The sequence below is a fragment of the Salvelinus fontinalis genome, chromosome 3 (assembly GCF_029448725.1).
Source record: "Salvelinus fontinalis isolate EN_2023a chromosome 3, ASM2944872v1, whole genome shotgun sequence".
NCBI classification, from domain to species: domain Eukaryota; kingdom Metazoa; phylum Chordata; class Actinopteri; order Salmoniformes; family Salmonidae; genus Salvelinus; species Salvelinus fontinalis.
Window position 1 is genome coordinate 8,871,983 of NC_074667.1, and position 18,734 is coordinate 8,890,716.

The window sequence follows — 18,734 nt, forward strand, 5'->3', positions numbered from 1 at the left end:
GGGGGCGGGTAAACAAAATCATGTTATGTGACGTTGTGAAACATTACCGCCTTGAACTGACAAAACACACAATTGGCATCTTTATGGTATTTGGCCTATTTTACCCTTTGATAACTTCTTGAGAAGATGCTTCCAGCACCTGCAGTCTTTCATTTCCTTTGGGAAGTCAACTCTGGTGCAGTCAAGGAGGGAGATTCAGTGAGAACATTTGGAAGGTGAGGAGTGTCTATCGCAGGAGGTTGGTGGCACCTTAATTGTGGAGAACGGGCTCGTGGTTATGACTGGAGCGAATCAGTGTAATGTTATCAAATGCATGAAACATGGTGTCCAGGTGTTCGATGCCATTCAATTTGCTCCGTTCCGGCCATTATTATGAGCCGTTCTTCCGTTAGCAGCCTCCCCTGGTACTGTCTTTAACACAATATACCTAATAATCGTATTTCTTTTAGCAAGGCTAACAGACCAGTTCATTTTCTAGATTGGTGAGTTACCAACCAGAGGAATCGAAGGCTACACTATCTATCCAGCATGCAACAAGACAGCACCAAGTTGTTGTTCAGACTCCATTTGTGGAACCCTTTGACCCCATCATTGGAGCCCAGTACATAGTTCTGGGCGAGATTGAAAAAGCAGAGGGTAAGATGAGGTTTTTATTTGGTTTATATGCTTTGTAACTCCCAAAACCCACGTACTTATCTTCACAGGAGGTGATGGTGTGATGGTCCATGCCCGTGTGCTGAACTGTGTGGATGGGGTGAACCTAGCCCTGCTACAGAGAGGTGTCACTGAACAGAGGAGCTACTTCAGAGAGAGGGGGGAGAGCAAGGGAGATGCTGCTACTGCTGCTCAGCCACGTGCGCCTCTCTGACCTGGACCCCAATAACAATTAATCTGTCACAACGCTGCACTGATACAGTGCTACTGGTGGAAAGTTATGAACCAGGTGGAATTTAATGACATGTTGTAATGTTTCTATGACCTCATTTATACCTCAGATGGATCGTGTCAAAAGGTCTGATTTTTTTTATGGTTGTGACATTTTCCCAAATAGCTGATTACATGGGGATGTTAAGAATTATGAGACTGTGCTTCTCGCAAATTTAGAACGGCGAAGGGTGGAATTGGGATATAAAAAGACTTCTGAGGAAATCCTGATTGATACACAAAAGCTGCTTGTTCTGGTGCATTGTAAAGTCCTGCCATTACTTGTCATAAGATATCAGTTCTGGAAGACACCCTCTTCCTCCTGAAAGAGTTAGGCAAGTTCACTGAATGTTGGGTCAGGTGTATGAAGTAGGTCAATAAAATGCATACTTACATTCTTATTGTAGCTAATCTAAGATAAGAGAGCATGTTTGATGTAGCCATTTATGCAATGGTTATATTTGTGAATGAAAACTGATATGTAGCTTGGAAATGTATATTTGTGAGAAACAAATAAATTCTTCTTGATTTGATATTAGATGTATTTGTGGACGAGGTGTGTGTTATCGTGCTGCTTTCTTTTTTGGTAGTTAATTATTTTATTTTGTTGGAATTGAAGAAGCAAACATGTTGACAATATAATCTTTAATGAGTAATTATTTTCTTGATACAGTATCAAGGTTGCGGTTAAAAGGATCAGTGTCAGGAAAATAATAAGAAATAGACAAGCAAAACTTAGTCAATAACATTGCACCGTGTCCCATCAGCTCTAGTAAAACAATATCAAGGATAAATAAAATAAAAAACTCCTTTGTGTCTTTCCTTTTTTAAAGTAGATTCTGCCATCTCCAAAGAATTTTGGTAAACAAAAGCAACTCAGCAGCAACAACCATGACCTTACAGTGCGCTACGCACTATTTTCAGACAAAATTAAAATGATACATTCTGGGTATTATTGATATTTAAGTTTATACAATATAATTTGACTTCATATAAAATCACCCTAGAGACAAGAATACCCTCCAAGCACACTTAACAGGTCTATTATCTAGGAGAAAATCGATGAGAATTGTATGTAGGGATGTAGCTGCTGCCAGACACTTTGGAGGAAGCAGGTAGCATCAGTAGGCCAGACTGAGGATCTGTCTTGCAGAGGGCCATCGCTTGCTTGTAGTTGATTTTATCCTTTGTTGTGGGGTCGACGATTTCCTTGGCGTAGTTGTACTCGTCCTGAAGCTCTCTCATCATGGTGCTGTCAATCATCTTGGCTCCAATGGCCTCCCGTATGCCCACACGTTCCGTGTTGTTGGGATTTACCAGCCCTCCTGTCAGGTGTTGCACCTCCATGTAACGCAGGGCAGTTTCTTTGGGCATCCAACCTTTCAGGACGGCCTCTCCCACCGACAGGCGTTCTCTGGTCATGGGGTCCTCCACGCCAGTGTAGGCTTTCTGGGCATTGAGTAGACTCTGCAGTTGGCTCGAATCGATGAGGTCCCTCTCGGCTGCTTTGTGGATTGAGTATCTCTCCTTGTTGTTGATGTCAACGATGCCCCCTGTAGCAGCCTGCGCTTCCAACAGCTTTTGTGCTGTGCCGCTTTCGATCAGCTTGCGGGCCACTGCACTTCGTATGGAGAAGCATGTGTCGGTGTTTGTGTCAATTACACCAGCGATAGGATATCTTTCCTTAGAGGCAGGAACAGGGACGCTGCTTGTAGGGGACGACTTTAGCGAGGATGCTGACTTTGATGTGATTGAGTTGAACTTGGGCTGTTTTTCTTTTTCACCTGCGACAAGGAGTGCAAACTCTGAAATAGGCATTTTCCCATCCTTGTATTTTTGCAGATCATACTGGGTCAGTTTTCCATCTCTCAAGGCATTTTTGATAGAGTACTGCTTGCCGCTCTTGCGATCCTGCAGCACAGAGGTCTCCCCATTAGGTCCCATGGAAGTTATTTCCTCCCAATCGCACTCCAGCTCTTGCAGATGCATGTACTGGGTACGGTCGATCAGTCCCTGCAGGTAGGCTTCATATGGCGATAGTTCTTTGGCAGTATCAGGGTCCAAGATGGTGATTTTAGTAGAGACGTTGCTCTCCTTTGTCTCTGTATGGTCTTCCTTCTTCTTTTCCCTCTGGAGTTCCCTGATGGTGATGTCTTTCTGGTGGATTGTGTCTTTCTCGTCCAGTATCTCCCTCTCCAGACGCTGCATGTCAGACTCCATCTTGACGCTCTTTTGCCTATTGATCTGACTTCTCTCGCTCATCAGCTTGGTCTGCTGCTGGAACGATAAGCTGATGTCTTGCCTCTCAGACTCCAACTTCTTCAGCTCCCGGGTGAGGTTGTCTTTCTCCCTCTGCGAGGCGTCCCTGGCCAGAATGAGACTTGTCTCTTCCCGAGAAGACTGAGTGCCATTCAGTCGGTTGAGTTTGTCAGAGAGCTGTTTGATTTTATCCTCCAGGTCCTGCCTGGCATGTTTCTCCTGAGACACCAGGCCCTTCAGGCGGTATCTCTCTGCTTCTACAGTCTGGTCTTTCTCCACCCGGATCACCTCTTTGTACACCGTCTTCTCTACGGCCTTTTCTCGCTGAAGGATCTCAAGCTTAACATTTGTGTTCCTGATGTTTCTCTGAATATTCAGGACGTCATTGGTTTCCTTGTCCATGTCTGAGCGAAGACCGTTGGTCATCCTCTCCAGTCTAGGGTCTCTCTCAACTTTCAGGACCTCCTCGACAATGATATTCTCCTCGACGGGCGGTGGGGCATTCTCCAGCTCTTTGATGCGCAGTTTGATCTGTTTCAGTTCAGACTCCACTTTAATCTTCATCTGATGTTCTTCACTCTGCTTTAGGATGATCTCCTTCTCCTCCACTAAGGTTTTAAGTTTTTGCATCTCAAGCTCTAGCTGCCTGCGGGACTTAACCTCCTCATCAAGGTTCCTGCCAAGCTTATCATGCTCAACTATCTGCTTGGGGTCCTTCTGTAGACGCACCACCTCCTGTACCACCACTGTTTCCTCTGGCTTTTGTCTCTCCAGCTGGATGTACTTGTTTTGCAGGTCGAACACCATCTCCTCAGTGGTACGCCGACGCTGTTGCTCTTCGCGTACCTCCTTTCTCAGCCGATCTGCCTCCTTCTCCAAGAGCGGATCATCCTCATACTTGAAGATATCTTTGGTTATCAGCTTTGTCTCCACCTTGGATTTTTCTGCTTTCCACTCGTCCCTCTCTTTTCTCAGGAGGTTAATCTGGTCCTCTACATTATTGTAAGTACGGTGCAGATGGTTCACCTGATCATTGAGCCTCTGTATCTCTCTTTCGTTCTCAGGGCTCCTCTCCTCTTTCACCACGTCTTGGATGACTTCCTTCAGCTCAACCTTTGGCTTCTTGGAACGTAGGGCTTCCAGATCGACCATGACCAGTGTGATCTGGTCCTGTAAGTCAGAACGCTGCTTGTTGAAGTCTTGAACATCTTTCTTCAGACGCATTATCTCCGACTCTGTTTGTGGATCTATGCGGTAGATCTCATTGACAATTTCCTTGAGTTCGACCTTGGGCTTCCACTGCACCACCTCGCTATACCGAATTTTGAGCTGCGAGACCTCCTTGACCAGAGAGTCTGTCTCAATTTTCTCTCCTTCTAGGCCTGATCGAATCCTCTTGGATTCATTGATGAGCTCAGGGTCCTGTTCGACTTTCTTCACCTCCCTGGTGATCACCTTGGGCTGAATGGTGGGAATGATCCTCTCCAATGCATTGATCTGGCTCCTCGTTTGGAAGATCTCGTCATTCAGAGTCTTGCTCTTGTTGCCTTCATCTGTGATTTCCTTCTCAAAAGTTTTAACAGCCTTGAGCATCTCTGGATCCTTCTCCAATCGAATCACCTCCTTTTTCATAACCTTCTCCCTGATGTTGGGTCTTGTAGCATTCAGGATGGTGACCTCTGTCTTCTGTTGAATGACTTCTCCCTCTTTTACTCGAACCTCATTCTTTATCTTGCCGATCTCATCTTTTAACTTGGAGGCTTCTACATCCAACTGAGGATCTCTCTCAAACTCAGTCACCTCTCTGGTCACCAGTTTGGGCTTGATGCACTTGAGGTCGTCCCCAAAAGTAGCGATTTTGATTTTCACACCCTCGACCTCACCCTGGGTACGGCTGCGCTTCAAGGCCTCTTTGTGGATTTGGTCCTCCAGATCTTTTAGGTCGGTTTCCAGTTTAGGGTCGCGGTAGTACTCGAGTACCTCCTTCTCCTCAACTCGATGCATCCCTTTACGGCTCTTCAGAGACAACATCCTGGTCTTGAATGTTTCCACGTCAGTCTCAGCGCGGCTGCGTCTATCGCTCTCCGCACTCAACTCTTGCTGCAGGCTCTTTATGTTCATGGTTGATTTTATGGTTGGTTCTATGGATTGTTTCTCATGTTTCTGAAAAAAGTCAAACAAAAAAAAGCATAGTTTTAAAAGCAATTTCAGGGAAAATACTTCAACATTTTCATAATTCTGTATCCTAAACACATTCAATTGATCAAAATTAGCAGTGGGAAAGAAGTTATGTGTAGCTAGATTTTCCAACTCACCTGAGCGATGAGGTTCTTAGCAAAGCCCATCTGATTGAGCAGCTGGTCATTCTCAGCTGACGTTTTAGCATAGTGGTTCACCACAGCCTTTTCCTGTAATACACAAAGAAGCACAGCCATCCTTCAGCTCACAGTGCTCAAGAAAACATGCAGGAAAACATGATGCGCCCTACATTGGTCTGTATAGAAGTGGATAAACATGAATGTAATTTGTATCTATTGTCTTCCATTTAAGTATTACCTGGTTCTGCACAGTATCGGCAAGGGTGGAGGTGTGACCTTTTTTGGAATCTTTGGCTCCCACATTATCGAGGGTGCTGCTGTATTTATCAGCGTTGACCTCATATTCCTGCACAAGCAGTTGAAATAAATATTTTATTATTCAATATCCAAATATTCAAATATCTGTTACACAAATAAAAGGTTTATCATGATGCAGTAGGATAATGTAACTTAATCGGAGTCTTACATTGAGGATATTCTGCAAATCTTGGGAAAGGTCAAGCACTCTGTCTAGGTCGTCTCCCTTCCTCTTGATGTCATCCACCACCCTCTGCAATAAAAATTACAAAATTAAACTTGATTGCAAAATATGTGTCTTACAATGATATTTTAAGAATATCACCAACAATTTCAGAGCTTCTTGACACACAACACAAACAAACTGACCTTCTGGGAGGTCTGCTTGGAGTTGACCTGTGATAGGTCATCGCTGGGGCTGATCTTGTTGTCAGGCAGATTTTTCAGGAAGGAGTTCAGAGATTTGCTTGTGTTCTGGAATTCCTGGTTCTTGCCTGCAGCCTCTTGCAAGAGGCCCTCTCTGAGACAGAAAAAACGCAATGAAAAACACTTTTGTCGTGACAAAATGAAAACAATTATTCTTTTCATCTGACGTTCGAGCAAACAAATGGACTATTTTGATACCATATATTTGCAGACATGGTGTGTGTAGTCAACGTTAGCTAACAGACAAAGTGGCCCTGGGCTCACCTCTCCTTCAGTTGGTTGTTGACGTTAGAGTAGCGGTTCTGTAGTTGTTTGACCTGGGTCCCCTGGCGATGGATGTCTGGGCAGTACTCCTGGTAGCCCTGCTGCAGGGAACTACACAGCTGCTCACTGGTCTCCAGGTTCTGGCCCAGCTTCTTCAGTTCATCCTGAGAGCCCGCCACATCCTTACGCAGACTCTGTAGAGAACAGATATGATAAATATGTGTCCTGGTGGGGTGCTTTTTAGCTAAATTAGAAGGGATGACTGATATGTGCAGTCAAATGATATAGTCCTTCAAGTCAACTACTTGGGTATTCTCTGGTCCAATTTGTTCAAAGAGACTGTAGAATCTATTTGGTTCTCTTAAGAAAGTTGAGGTGTGTCCAAAATGGCACACTAATCCAAGGCAGTGTAGGCAATGGTCCTGGTCAAACGTATTTCACTATTTAGGGAATAGGGTGCACTGGTAATGTCCCACCCACCTGGATCTCCTGGGTACGGGCCTGAATAGCATTGGGGACATCTGGGATAGGGCCATCCTTATTCAGCTTTTCCTCAAAGCCAGAGACGATGCCATCCACTTTCTTAATCTGCTTCTCCAGGTTCAGAGATGCATTAGCCCTATAGAAGAAATGGCAAAAAAAATAAAATAATAATTAACAGCAAGATCTGCTGTTTGATTCTATTTTCTGATAATATCATATTGCTAAGATAGTTGATCGGTGATAAGGTATGTTTGTAAAATGGTCGTACTTCTTGTTAAATAGGTCGGCCAGGGCTGCGATGCCATCTTGCTTTTCCTTGGCAGCTTGAAGTTTGGCTGCAAGGCCTTTGGAGGCGTCCTTCTCCAACTTCGGCTGCTCCATTGCTGCTAGAGCCTCTGCTGCTTTCTACAAGAGATACAACCACTATATCATTAGGATCAGTACCATCCTCACTAACAATAGCATAACTACCATCATCCTCATCAACGCCATAGTCATTATGGTCATCATCATCTTTAGGAGGCACGAATCCATCAATGTCAATCTATAATTATTCAGATTTAGCTAGTTTACCAGCATGAAGATATATTGTACAGTTACAATGGCTGGTAGACATGCTTTCTATCTATCAAAAGTAGTGGAATAGGGTGCCATTTCGGTTGTCCCCTTAGACTGTGCCTGAGGCTGGTCTAGTGGGTAATGCGGCCTGCAACAAATATCACCCCCCAGCGTGAGTACGAATCCCGGCTCCACCTCTACTCTCTTTCTCCCTCCTCTGTCTCCTTGCTCATTTCCACTTGTATCTGTCTCAATAAAGTTAAAAACAAGACTCTCTCTCTCACCTCTTGCTCCTTCAGCCTGTTGGCCAGGTCGGTGGTGGGGTCACTGCGGTTCAGCGGGGCCCTCAGACGGCTCAACATGCCTTGCTTGGCTTTGACCAGGTCCTCATCCAGCTTATCCAGCTGACCGGCCACGGCTTTAGCTTTGGGGTTGGACGGTGGAGCTATGTGGGGGACACAAGGCAATCATAATCAGGCCTAATCAAAAGTAGTGCACTATGTTGGGAAGAGGGTGCCATTTTATCTGCAGCCTTAGTTCATTTCACACATTGTATATGTACACATGTCCCATAAATACACTTTGGCTTGGGGTTAACATGATGTGATGAATTGAATGTGATATCACAATGTGGTTTAGGGACAAGGTTGAATCAAAAGTTAGAGAAGCCATTTCTCCTTATTTACAGTTAATGATCATAGCAGTAACAGTAGCAGTTCCAGAGTTATTTGGAAGGCTTTGCTTTGGGGTACTGGGATTGATAGAGCAACTTTTTCTCACCTGTGTATACGGGTTTCTCTTCTACACAACGGATCTTGTCTTTCATTGTGCCTAAATAAACAGCCCTCCTCTTCTTGATGTCGTCAAGCACATCACCATGTCTGGCGCACACAAACACACAAAAATCATTAGAACTGAGACATTTTAATTCACAAAATCGATGTATTATTGTCCATATGCATGTCATATAATTGACATAAATGACATATTCTCCTGTTGCTTACATGTCTACGGTGGCAATGGCCTCTGGGTCAGGGGGTGGGATCAGGAAGCAGACCCCTGGAAAGGTTTTGGTTGCCCCACTGCTGGTCAATACGTTCCAGTTCTCAACGTCTGAATTCGACTTGAGGGTGAACTTGTCCCCTCGAGTGAGTTCAGCCTAAAAGAACACAAAGAGAGAACTTTCCTCAGAATGGATCACATGTAAATATTCCTTTTCATCTTACAAACACAATACCCAATACTGAGGTATCTAGGAACTTTAATTTATTTTAGTGAGTTCCCTAGTTGCAGTAATGTTTGGTTTTGTGATGTTTACACGAGCCTACATTATGCTGCATGCCTTGACACACCTCTCAGTGCAGTGGTAGAGCATTCTTTTCTATTCTAGTACTCATGTCATTGCTTAGTAGCTTCATCAAAGATTCTACAGACGTTTGGAACCCGCTTTGACTTCATACCGTAACCTGTGGTGGATGCTCCGGGACAGGGTCAAAGTTAAAAGGTGAGAGGTCAGAGCAGCTGGTCATACCTTCTCAGTCTTCCAGTCACAGAGGGAATCCACGGTGGTGGACTTGGTGGGCGGGCAGCGGCGCAGCTTGAGGGGGACGATGGTGGTGCTCCTCTTCCTCAGGTCAGCCAGGAGCTGCTCGTTACGTTGCACCGTGCTCTCCTCCGCCTGAGAGAGAGATGGAGAAAGAAAGAGAGAAGGAGAGAGAGAGGTAAAGCGAAAAATGCGGAATTAGGACCAGCTGCATTGTATTTAGGCATAACCCTTTTTCTTCTAGTAGGGTAATGTCATGATAACGTCTGATAATGTGTGAAAGAAATGCAATGTCTTTAGAAGTGAAGTGTTAACACGCACACTACCATTTATTTCTCTATTGTGGTGCAGGGAGTTAAAGCCCAAAAATTGACATTGTAGAAAAACGAATGGTCTTGAAAATGGCTTTTCTACATGTATTTTACATTGATAATAAATGTGCAGAGGTAAAAGCGTGAGTTTTATTGTTCAATATGAAATGCAATGTAGCATCTTTATGATTCATGGGTGTGTTGAAAGTTTACTGCGCAAGTTAACACCGAAGATTCAATGAGATTGGAACTGCATCCAGATGTACAATAGATATATCAGTGTTCACATCCTGGCATTACCTACATTTGTATTTGTATGTATCGGAGAGGCTGGTAAAAAAGCAGAAGACAAATTTCCATCTAGTATGGACTAATAAAGGATATCTTATCTTACCTCCAGTTGAAGAGTCATTGCTGAGCCACTCTTCCCAGTTGAGCCTTCCACTTTCTTCAGGCTAGAGTTGAGTTCACTCAGAGACTCCGATAGTGTCTCCACATCTAGTTGGTACTGAACAGGGACACATCAGAACATGGTATCTTTTTCACATACAGTATCTTTGACCTATCCAGGTTACTGATCATGCTGCAGTTTGAATGTCTATGGTAATGTGCCGAGGGACATTTCTGGTTCAAAACCAAACAGAAGATACCCTTTCCATTCTGACAATAAAAACGGGAATCTGAATATTATTCTAAGCTGATGTAAATACTATGCAACCTTGTTAATGTATTCTGAGTGACATTTACCTTCTTGAAATCCTCTATGTAATCCAGATGGGTCTCTTGGCAGATGCACAGGTTGAGGAACTTCTGCCACTCATTCCGCAAAGAATCTCTCTGAGCCTGAAACAAGTAGAAAGATGCAGGCATCACGTAAAGGAAAACCGCTACATCTTTCAGGAACGTTGTAAACTTGGTGGACCTAAATGTAGAAGTCGAATCTATAGAAGAGTGATTGATCCTTGATTGAAGACAATGCAAAATGGTAATAGTCTATAAGGGGAAGTGTTTCTTCAAGTTTTAATTGGTAATTGGCATGTACCTGTATTGTGGTGCTGGCCGGGTGCTTCAGCTCAATGAGTCGATCACCGTCATCCTGGAGTTTGTTCACTTCGCTTTCATGGGACAGCAGGCTATTGTTCTTGAAGTTCTGATTGAGATAAAAAATGAAATATGATACACCTGAACATGGCTCATTCAGTAATGGAAAACTAAATGTACACCCATGCCAGAAACCTATGAAGCACCTCCTCAAGCAACATTTTCATACTTTATTGTTATATTAAGTCTTATTGACATTGAGTGACACTCTATTTGACCCCGAAGACGGACTCTCACCTCATACTGTCTACGGACGTCCGGAGGGTCCAACATATGGTCGCTCCAGTCCTGTTTCAGGATTTTTGTCTGTTCGTCTCCTAGATAAGTCAGCTCCTTGTTACAGCTCTGCATGTAGTCATACAGACTGCTGAGGTAGTGGTGCCGCCATTTTGAATTGTCCTGTGGGAATAGAACAATATTATATAACAACTGTAAAGAGTGACGCCAAAAAGAGAACATATGTTACAATTACTTTTAGGTTGAAAGTGAAATCCCACCGATCCCATCAGAGGAGGCAGGTGGGAGGAGCTATAGGAGGATGGGCTCATTGTAATGGCTGGAATGGAATAAATGGAACGGCATCAAACACATCAAACATTTGGAAACAGCATGTAGGACTCTGTTCCATTTATTCCACTCCAGCCATTACAATGACCCCATCCTCCTATACCTCCTCCCACCGGCCTCCTCTGGATCTCATAGTACCCATAAGATAACTATGACGTACCGAAAGGTTGTTGTATTGTTTCTTGATGACAGCATACTCCTCCTGAAACACAAATCAATTGTTGTCATGGTCACTAGCTACAAGATGTTTTCAAACACATCCATTAAATCCACGAACCCTTGAATTCATTGTCACGGAGATGAGAGAGTTGAAGGGGGTTACCTTGGTGCTGGTGGAGCTGGGGCTGAGCTGAGAGCTGTAGGCCTCGATCTCCTTGTGCAGTATGTTGTGGGCAGCGATCTGCTTCTTCAGGTCAGCCATGGTGGGCCCGTACTCTTCTGTGTTCACCTCCCTCTGAGAGACAGACGCACAGAACGGTATGGTCAGTCATGGACACAATTAGACTCAGAAGAAAACTAAAGAGGCTTTATGGTAGTATGCATTCTTATGGGGTATCTTAAATGAACATGAACTGTAGGATAACGATGAACTGAACGTTGTGTACTGTTGTGTTAGTTGTTGTGTTGTGTACTGTTGTGTTAGCTAAGTCAGTCGGTATATAGTACAACTGAAGTAAAGTTCAGCTTGGATTGGTCAACAGAACAGTTTGTCAAGGGGATGAGCACCATGATTTTATAAGGATGTTTACAATAGGGAGGCTTGGTCTTAAGTTAGTTGCCAAAGAAGAAGAGGACACTTGATTTTACCTGTTTCTGATTGAGCACTGAAGCCCAGTCGATTCTGGGCTTCAGCTCCACATCGTTGACAGGCTCATAGATGGCACGATAGAAGGCACAGTCTTTCAGCCAGCGGTCATGAAGATGACGGACACTGGAATGACCAAAAGGTTGAGGGAGGGAGGGAGGGTAAAATACGTTTAGTATGTTTAGCATGAGCATGATAACAAAGAGAACTGGCAAGAGCAACACATTTCAGTAAATAAATCAGGCTGGACCTTACTGTATCCCCCAATGATCAAATGTCTTAAAGGGAAAGATGGATTTCTACATTTTAGTAAATTAATGCAGCTGGACCTTACTGTATCCCCCAATGATCAAATGTCTTAAAGGGAAAGATGGATTTCTACATTTTAGTAAATTAATGCAGCTGGACCTTACTGTATCCCCCAATGATCAAATGTCTTAAAGGGAAAGATGGATTTCTACATTTTAGTAAATTAATGCAGCTGGACCTTACTGTATCCCCCAATGATCAAATGTCTTAAAGGGAAAGATGGATTTCTACATTTTAGTAAATTAATGCAGCTGGACCTTACTGTATCCCCCAATGATCAAATGTCTTAAAGTGAAAGATGGATTTCTACATTTTAGTAAATTAATGCAGCTGGACCTTACTGTATACCCAAATTATCAAATGTCTTAAAGTGAAAGATGGATTTCTACATTTTAGTAAATTAATGCAGCTGGACCTTACTGTATCCCCCAATGATCAAATGTCTTAAAGTGAAAGATGGATTTCTACATTTTAGTAAATTAATGCAGCTGGACCTTACTGTATCCCCCAATGATCAAATGTCTTAAAGTGAAAGATGGATTTCTACATTTTAGTAAATTAATGCAGCTGGACCTTACTGTATACCCAAATTATCAAATGTCTTAAAGTGAAAGATGGATTTCTACATTTTAGTAAATTAATGCAGCTGGACCTTACTGTATCCCCCAATGATCAAATGTCTTAAAGTGAAAGATGGATTTCTACATTTTAGTAAATTAATGCAGCTGGACCTTACTGTATCCCCCAATGATCAAATGTCTTAAAGTGAAAGATGGATTTCTACATTTTAGTAAATTAATGCAGCTGGACCTTACTGTATTCCCAAATGATCAAATGTCTTAAAGGGAAAGATGGATTTCTACATTTTAGTAAATTAATGCAGCTGGACCTTACTGTATCCCCCAATGATCAAATGTCTTAAAGGGAAAGATGGATTTCTACATTTTAGTAAATTAATGCAGCTGGACCTTACTGTATCCCCCAATGATCAAATGTCTTAAAGTGAAAGATGGATTTCTACATTTTAGTAAATTAATGCAGCTGGACCTTACTGTATACCCAAATTATCAAATGTCTTAAAGTGAAAGATGGATTTCTACATTTTAGTAAATTAATGCAGCTGGACCTTACTGTATCCCCAAATTATCAAATGTCTTAAAGGGAAAGATGGATTTTCACGTTTTAGTAAATAAATGCAGTTGGACCTTACTGTATTCCCAAATTATCAAATGTCTTAAAGGGAAAGATGGATTTCTGCTAAGACAAATCTTTTTGAAGCAGCTAAAGAGCCCAAATGATATCAGCTTTCATAAGAGATATCCCACTGTGCACACACTGGTTGAATCAATGTTGTTTCCACATCATTTCAATGAAATTGTGTTGAACCAATGTGGAATAAACGTTGAATTGACGTCTGGGCCCAGTGGGATGGGCCTAGAAGAAGTCACTCACTCGCTCTCTATCTCGCTGCCTTGGGGGTGTTTGTACTTCTTGGCCTTGTCCACATCCAGGAAGAGGTCATTCAGCAGGCCCTCAGCCTCAGACAGGTTGCTTGCCACCACTTTCTGGTGCTGTAGGGGCCGGTTTTTCTTATCATTCTCTTCATCCTACATGGCAATGGGGATGAAGACAGTAGGTGAGTCAAGAGAACGAATAGTGGCCAGAATTGAAGTCCATGGAGACACTATTGTTTAGAGAGAAAGAAAGAGAGACAGTATGTGTTATGTATGTGTATGTGTTCTCACCACAGCAAGTAGCTCTTCGGCCCGGAGGACATCTTTCTCCACCTGGTCGGAATTCTTTTGCATGCGTGCAATCACCAAGGCCAAGTCGTTGGCTGTGTAACTGTTTAGGGGGCAAAGGTTAAAGCTTAAATATCTGATTTAGAAAAATAGCAAAGAAGATACAAAATGCAAAGAGGAAAGAGGCAGAGAGAGGAATGTGGAAATGGAATCTCTGTCTGAATCCTATCAATCATTTTTTTTAGTTTTGGACCATTTACGAGCACCTCAGTTGCTGTCCTTGACTTAAGTGACCAATGAAGGTCAAGGTCCTAAACATTTAAGATGGATGCTGAGGCCATTATCCTTGTATAAGCTATCCAGTTACAAAACCTAACATGCAAAATCATTAGATATAAAACCACAGGCTAAGAATAGATAGTGACACAGACAGAGTAGATGTGTGTGAAGATGTCCTCCGTGAAGTAACTTCCCTATGTCCAAAATTAACACTTTATCCAAGACTAACAAAAGTCCAAATGTATGACAAGGACCAGAGTTCTTTGTGACTTGACCAGGAAGAACTCTGGGCCATAGTTAGAACCTATAACTAGGGCACTGAGTTCTTGATGTTCAGGAAAAAACTCCTGGCCCTACATAAGACAACACTCTTGAACTGAAACCAATGTGGTTCCCAAAAGGCACCCTATTCCCTTTGTAGTGGAGTACTTTTGACCATGTCTCTGGTCAAATGTAGTGCACTACGTAGGGAATAGTGTGCCATTTGGGACGTACACCATTGGTCTCTAGAGGTAACGACCTGGGATCAACAGGAGAGTGAATCACTTCCACTGCCCCACCTGAGAATTCCCAAAACGCTGTTTGTTTGTCTCTCTGTGTGACTGTGACTACCTGTATTGCTCTCTCTATCTGCCGACCTAGTGGGTACTCTCTCAGGGCAGTGTTCAAGGTACCTAGTGGGTACTCTCCCAGGGCAGTGTTCAAGGTAGAGCATTGATCTCCAGAGAGGGTTGGAAGTTGGCAGGCTATTCGGATTGCGTTATAAACTGTAAAATACTGTACGTAACTGTCGTCTTACAACTTCATCTGAGTTGGGATCAATTCATTTCACCAATTCAGGTGATATACAGCGCATGTGTAGAAAATAGACCACTACTTTAACTGTGTAGTTGAATTTGCTGAACTGACGACATTTGACGACCCCAACATTTCTGCCCATGTTCCTTTTAACCTACGGAGCCATTTTGACATGAAAGTGTTGTTACCAACAGTAAAACATGTATTATGATGTTATGAGATTACATATGCTTGTACCGGCATCATAAGATGACAGATTCAGTAATACGTCGATATGCCCCTATGGACCATACCAGCACTGAAGGGATAAGTCTCTAACCTCCCCTTTAAATACCAGCACTACAGGACTCACAAACCTCCTCTTTAAACACCACTATCCCTCCAATGACAACTTGTACAGGTGATGGGACCGGGTGAAATATTTAAGTGCCTTAAACACATTAAATGCAGCGGCCCTAGATTTTACACGGATGCCCTCCACCATAACTAAGATAGACCTACTATACTAAAGTATCTTCACTGTCATGAAATGCTTCATCAACAGTTGTACTGTGGAACCCTTCACAGTGCTCATACAGATGTTTCAATTGTGTTAAATAAACAGAAAGACAAGCAGTCTATCAATCAGACAAGGACAGACATTCCCTTTAAATATCCCATTTGCACCACCGCGGCGAGAGGGTGAGCCAACACCCATAGGCCGTGGAGAAACCAGCTGAACAGCACAGACAGAGGCCTTATCTGCCCTGCCCTGATCAGCAGGGCCATCAGACACACAGTGACCCTGAGGCAGGGTGAAACCAGTGGCACTCCTCTCACTCTGAATGGTCATCACCTCGACCTTTTATCTCAGGCCAGGTGTCGTGCATGGATACTATAAGACAATCATCCTGTTATTATAGCATCACAATGATCAACTAACACACCTTCCATGTATTCACGCTTCAAGCATTTCCATTCCTCTCTTTCTCATGGGAGTCTTTTCACCAGTGTTACACCCATAGACTTGCAGGTTACATCTCCATTAACATCAGTCTCCATTGACTCAACATAAACACCAACCATCCTGGTGTTAAGCTGCCTTTGCCGTGGTCAGGTTTGATTTTCAACCTCAGGGAAGCTCAAGTGATTCATATTTTTCTATAGGGTGACATTTGATTTATCGCTAATTTAGGCCTACAGGCTACGCTGTTGATGATGCATTGACATAGGAGTCATACTTGATTGATGGATGAACATTGATCAAAAAATATGTGTCCCTATCTACCTTATCTAAGTACTGTATGTCCTAGTCTTTCGTGGTAACGTAGAAATCTTGATGCCATCATATATCCCTCCACGGGGAATGTTATAATGACGTGAATAGCCACCAAATCAATGTGAATCTAATGAGCCGTACCATTTGATAAACGCCATCAAATTTTAGAATCTGTTTTACGTGACCTGAAAACACACACACACACACACACACACACACACACACACACACACACACACACACACACACACACACACACACACACAGGTGACGGAGACCCTCTACTGCTACTCCTGAGCAAATCTGACCTACGGCCACATAAAAACCTACAATAACATCAAGACAACCAAAGAGACAAACAACATTTCTCTTCATATCTTTACATAGAACAAAGTTTGTCTTCTTGACTAGAACAACATGCCAAAACACACAGTAAACCATCTATCTCCCAATCTCCATTATCCAGGAGTTAGGAATGAAATAAACAAAGGAGATTCCAGAGGATTCTATGAGAAAGAGGGCAACACAGCAAACACAGGAAATATGAAACAAATCCAAGTTTAGGAAAAAGGAGAGGAAAGGAGGAAGGAGGTAGGGTGGAGGAGGTTGCATGACCGAGTTTGCTATCGTTCCTTAAAGACTCACGTGCTGGTCTTGCTGGACCCCTTCAAGGTAGTACTCTCCTTCTTCTTGAACATCCTGGATCTTTTGGTGAGTGGAAGTTCCACTCCAGGGACAGAACTCAAGTCTCTCTGGTCCCCTTACACTCTCTGTTCCTCTCTCGCTGTCACAGATAAGACACACACTCCCTGTGCGTATTTTAGTGTGTGTCCCTGTTGGTGTCAGCACTGTGATTAAGCAGAATGAAAGCGTACCTGTGCCCCTCCCTGTTAACAAGTGTGTCGACTCAACACCCAGACAATCTATTTAGTTCCACAGGACCGGGCCAACCTGTTCTACACACTCCCCCTTCTCCTCACTCACCTCTCTAGTTCAACCCTCCCCGTTCATTAGTTCACTGTCACTCATTGAGGTTTTCTAAAGTCACTGTCGCTATTTTGCTAGGGAGTTAGTCTGGAGAAACATTCCGTTTCTATAAGGATCAGTGTAGAATAACATATGGGCTTGTGGGTAATTAGATACGAATGAGTATTGGAGGTAATGTAAACCCTAAACAAGGCAAGATGAAGTACAATCCTATCTTAGTGGATGCCTGTGTACTCTGTTCCTATAGTGTGTGTGTGTGTGTGTGTGTGTGTGTGTGTGTGTGTGTGTGTGTGAGGGAAAAAACAAATAGAAATGTTGATATTGTAAAACTGGCAGCCCACCGGTTGTTTTATTTGGCCCCCCCAAGTCTTTTACATTTTCATTGTTGCACATAAGACTAAAAACACCAGCTCCAAGTGATTTTAATTTTGGAAATGTGTTCCCAAGTATTCCCACGCATAATAGAGAGACACGTGATCATCTGCAAACGTAGGAAAGGTTAGAAATTATATTTTAGTCAAATATATCTGTTTGGGCTTCTTGCGGTCAATTTGCAGTTTATAAATGATTTGTAATTATGTTCCGGCCGCCCGACCATCCGCTCAAGAAAAAAAAATTGGCCCGCGGCAGATAGATGGTTTACTGTGTGATGATCCCTGCTGTAACACAATCCATTTCCAAGTATTACAAAAGTAGTACAAAAATCTTTCGGAATCAAAGTTCAGAATGTTAGAATATATCCAACAGAAAAATGATCTTTTACACATACCATAAGAAAATTGGGTCTGTTATATACATTACCGGTACATATTCCTTACAGTGGGCTTCAACCAAGCTAAGCTTTCACAAATGTGATCAGATTTCTCTATGGGGGCTTATGTCAAATTTAAGTGATCTTGCTTTAGTTTTTTAAATTTTATACAAACTCAGCTTCAAAATGCATTTCATACACTGTTGGAGTAAACATAAACATAGTGAACATAGTAAGCCCACCCACTGGGAAGCCAAGCCCAGCGAATCAGAATGATTTTGTCCCCCAAAAGGGCTTTATTACAGACAGAAAGACTCCTCAGTTTCATCAGCTGTCCCAGTGGCTGGTCTCAGGCAATCCGCAGGTAAAGAAGCTGGATGTGAAGGTCCTGGGCTGGCGTGGTTACCCGTGGTCTGCGGTTGTGAGGCCGGTTGTACTTACTTCCAAATTCTCAAAAACAACGTTGGAGGCGGCTTATAGTAGAAAAATTAACATTCAATTCTCTGGCAACAGCTCTGGTGGACATACCTGCAATCAGCATGCCAATTACACACTCCCTCAAAACATCTGTGGCATTGTGTTGTGTGACAAAACTGCACATTTTAGAGTGGCCTTTTGTCCCAAGCACAAGGTGCACCTGTGTAATGATCAAGCTGTTTAATCAGCTTCTTGATATGCCACACTTATCAGGTGGATGAATTATCTTGGCAAAGGAGAAATACTCACTAACAGGGATGTTAACAAATTTGTGCAT

General features: G+C 42.9%; 2 protein-coding genes across 2 annotated transcripts; one reads left to right on the forward strand and one right to left on the reverse strand.

Moving 5' to 3' along the window:
- Window positions 1–67: 67 nt before the first annotated feature.
- On the forward strand, window positions 68–1,464 carry LOC129837986 (CST complex subunit TEN1-like). Its single transcript, XM_055904598.1, has 3 exons — window positions 68–215; window positions 479–636; window positions 705–1,464. The coding sequence occupies exons 1-3, from the start codon at window positions 127–129 to the stop codon at window positions 866–868; spliced, it is 411 nt and encodes a 136-aa protein (XP_055760573.1). The 5' UTR covers window positions 68–126; the 3' UTR covers window positions 869–1,464.
- A 90-nt stretch (window positions 1,465–1,554) lies between these two features.
- LOC129837958 (envoplakin-like) lies at window positions 1,555–18,663 on the reverse strand. The gene is made up of 22 exons (XM_055904557.1): window positions 16,888–18,663; window positions 13,911–14,010; window positions 13,618–13,772; window positions 11,859–11,982; window positions 11,374–11,505; window positions 11,212–11,253; window positions 10,722–10,883; window positions 10,426–10,533; window positions 10,131–10,226; window positions 9,778–9,891; window positions 9,061–9,207; window positions 8,534–8,688; window positions 8,310–8,410; window positions 7,814–7,974; window positions 7,240–7,376; window positions 6,969–7,107; window positions 6,489–6,682; window positions 6,168–6,318; window positions 5,968–6,051; window positions 5,740–5,847; window positions 5,499–5,591; window positions 1,555–5,346 (listed from the first exon to the last, which is right to left on the reverse strand). The coding sequence occupies exons 1-22, from the start codon at window positions 16,938–16,940 to the stop codon at window positions 1,969–1,971; spliced, it is 5,934 nt and encodes a 1,977-aa protein (XP_055760532.1). The 5' UTR covers window positions 16,941–18,663; the 3' UTR covers window positions 1,555–1,968.
- Between the last annotated feature and the right edge of the window lie 71 nt (window positions 18,664–18,734).

Bases quoted from the DNA above. Each gene is read 5' to 3' on its own strand.
- LOC129837986 (XM_055904598.1), top strand. From the start codon at position 127: ATGCTTCCAGCACCTGCAGTCTTTCATTTCCTTTGGGAAGTCAACTCT. The intron at 216-478 runs GTGAGGAGTGTC...TTCATTTTCTAG, and splicing joins TCAGTGAGAACATTTGGAAG to ATTGGTGAGTTACCAACCAG. The intron at 637-704 runs GTAAGATGAGGT...TTATCTTCACAG, and splicing joins CGAGATTGAAAAAGCAGAGG to GAGGTGATGGTGTGATGGTC.
- LOC129837958 (XM_055904557.1), bottom strand. From the start codon at position 16,940: ATGTTCAAGAAGAAGGAGAGTACTACCTTGAAGGGGTCCAGCAAGACC. The intron at 8,689-9,060 runs GTATGACCAGCT...GTGTTCTTTTAG, and splicing joins GTGACTGGAAGACTGAGAAG to GCTGAACTCACTCGAGGGGA. The intron at 6,683-6,968 runs GTGGGTGGGACA...TGTTCTCTACAG, and splicing joins CCCGTACCCAGGAGATCCAG to AGTCTGCGTAAGGATGTGGC.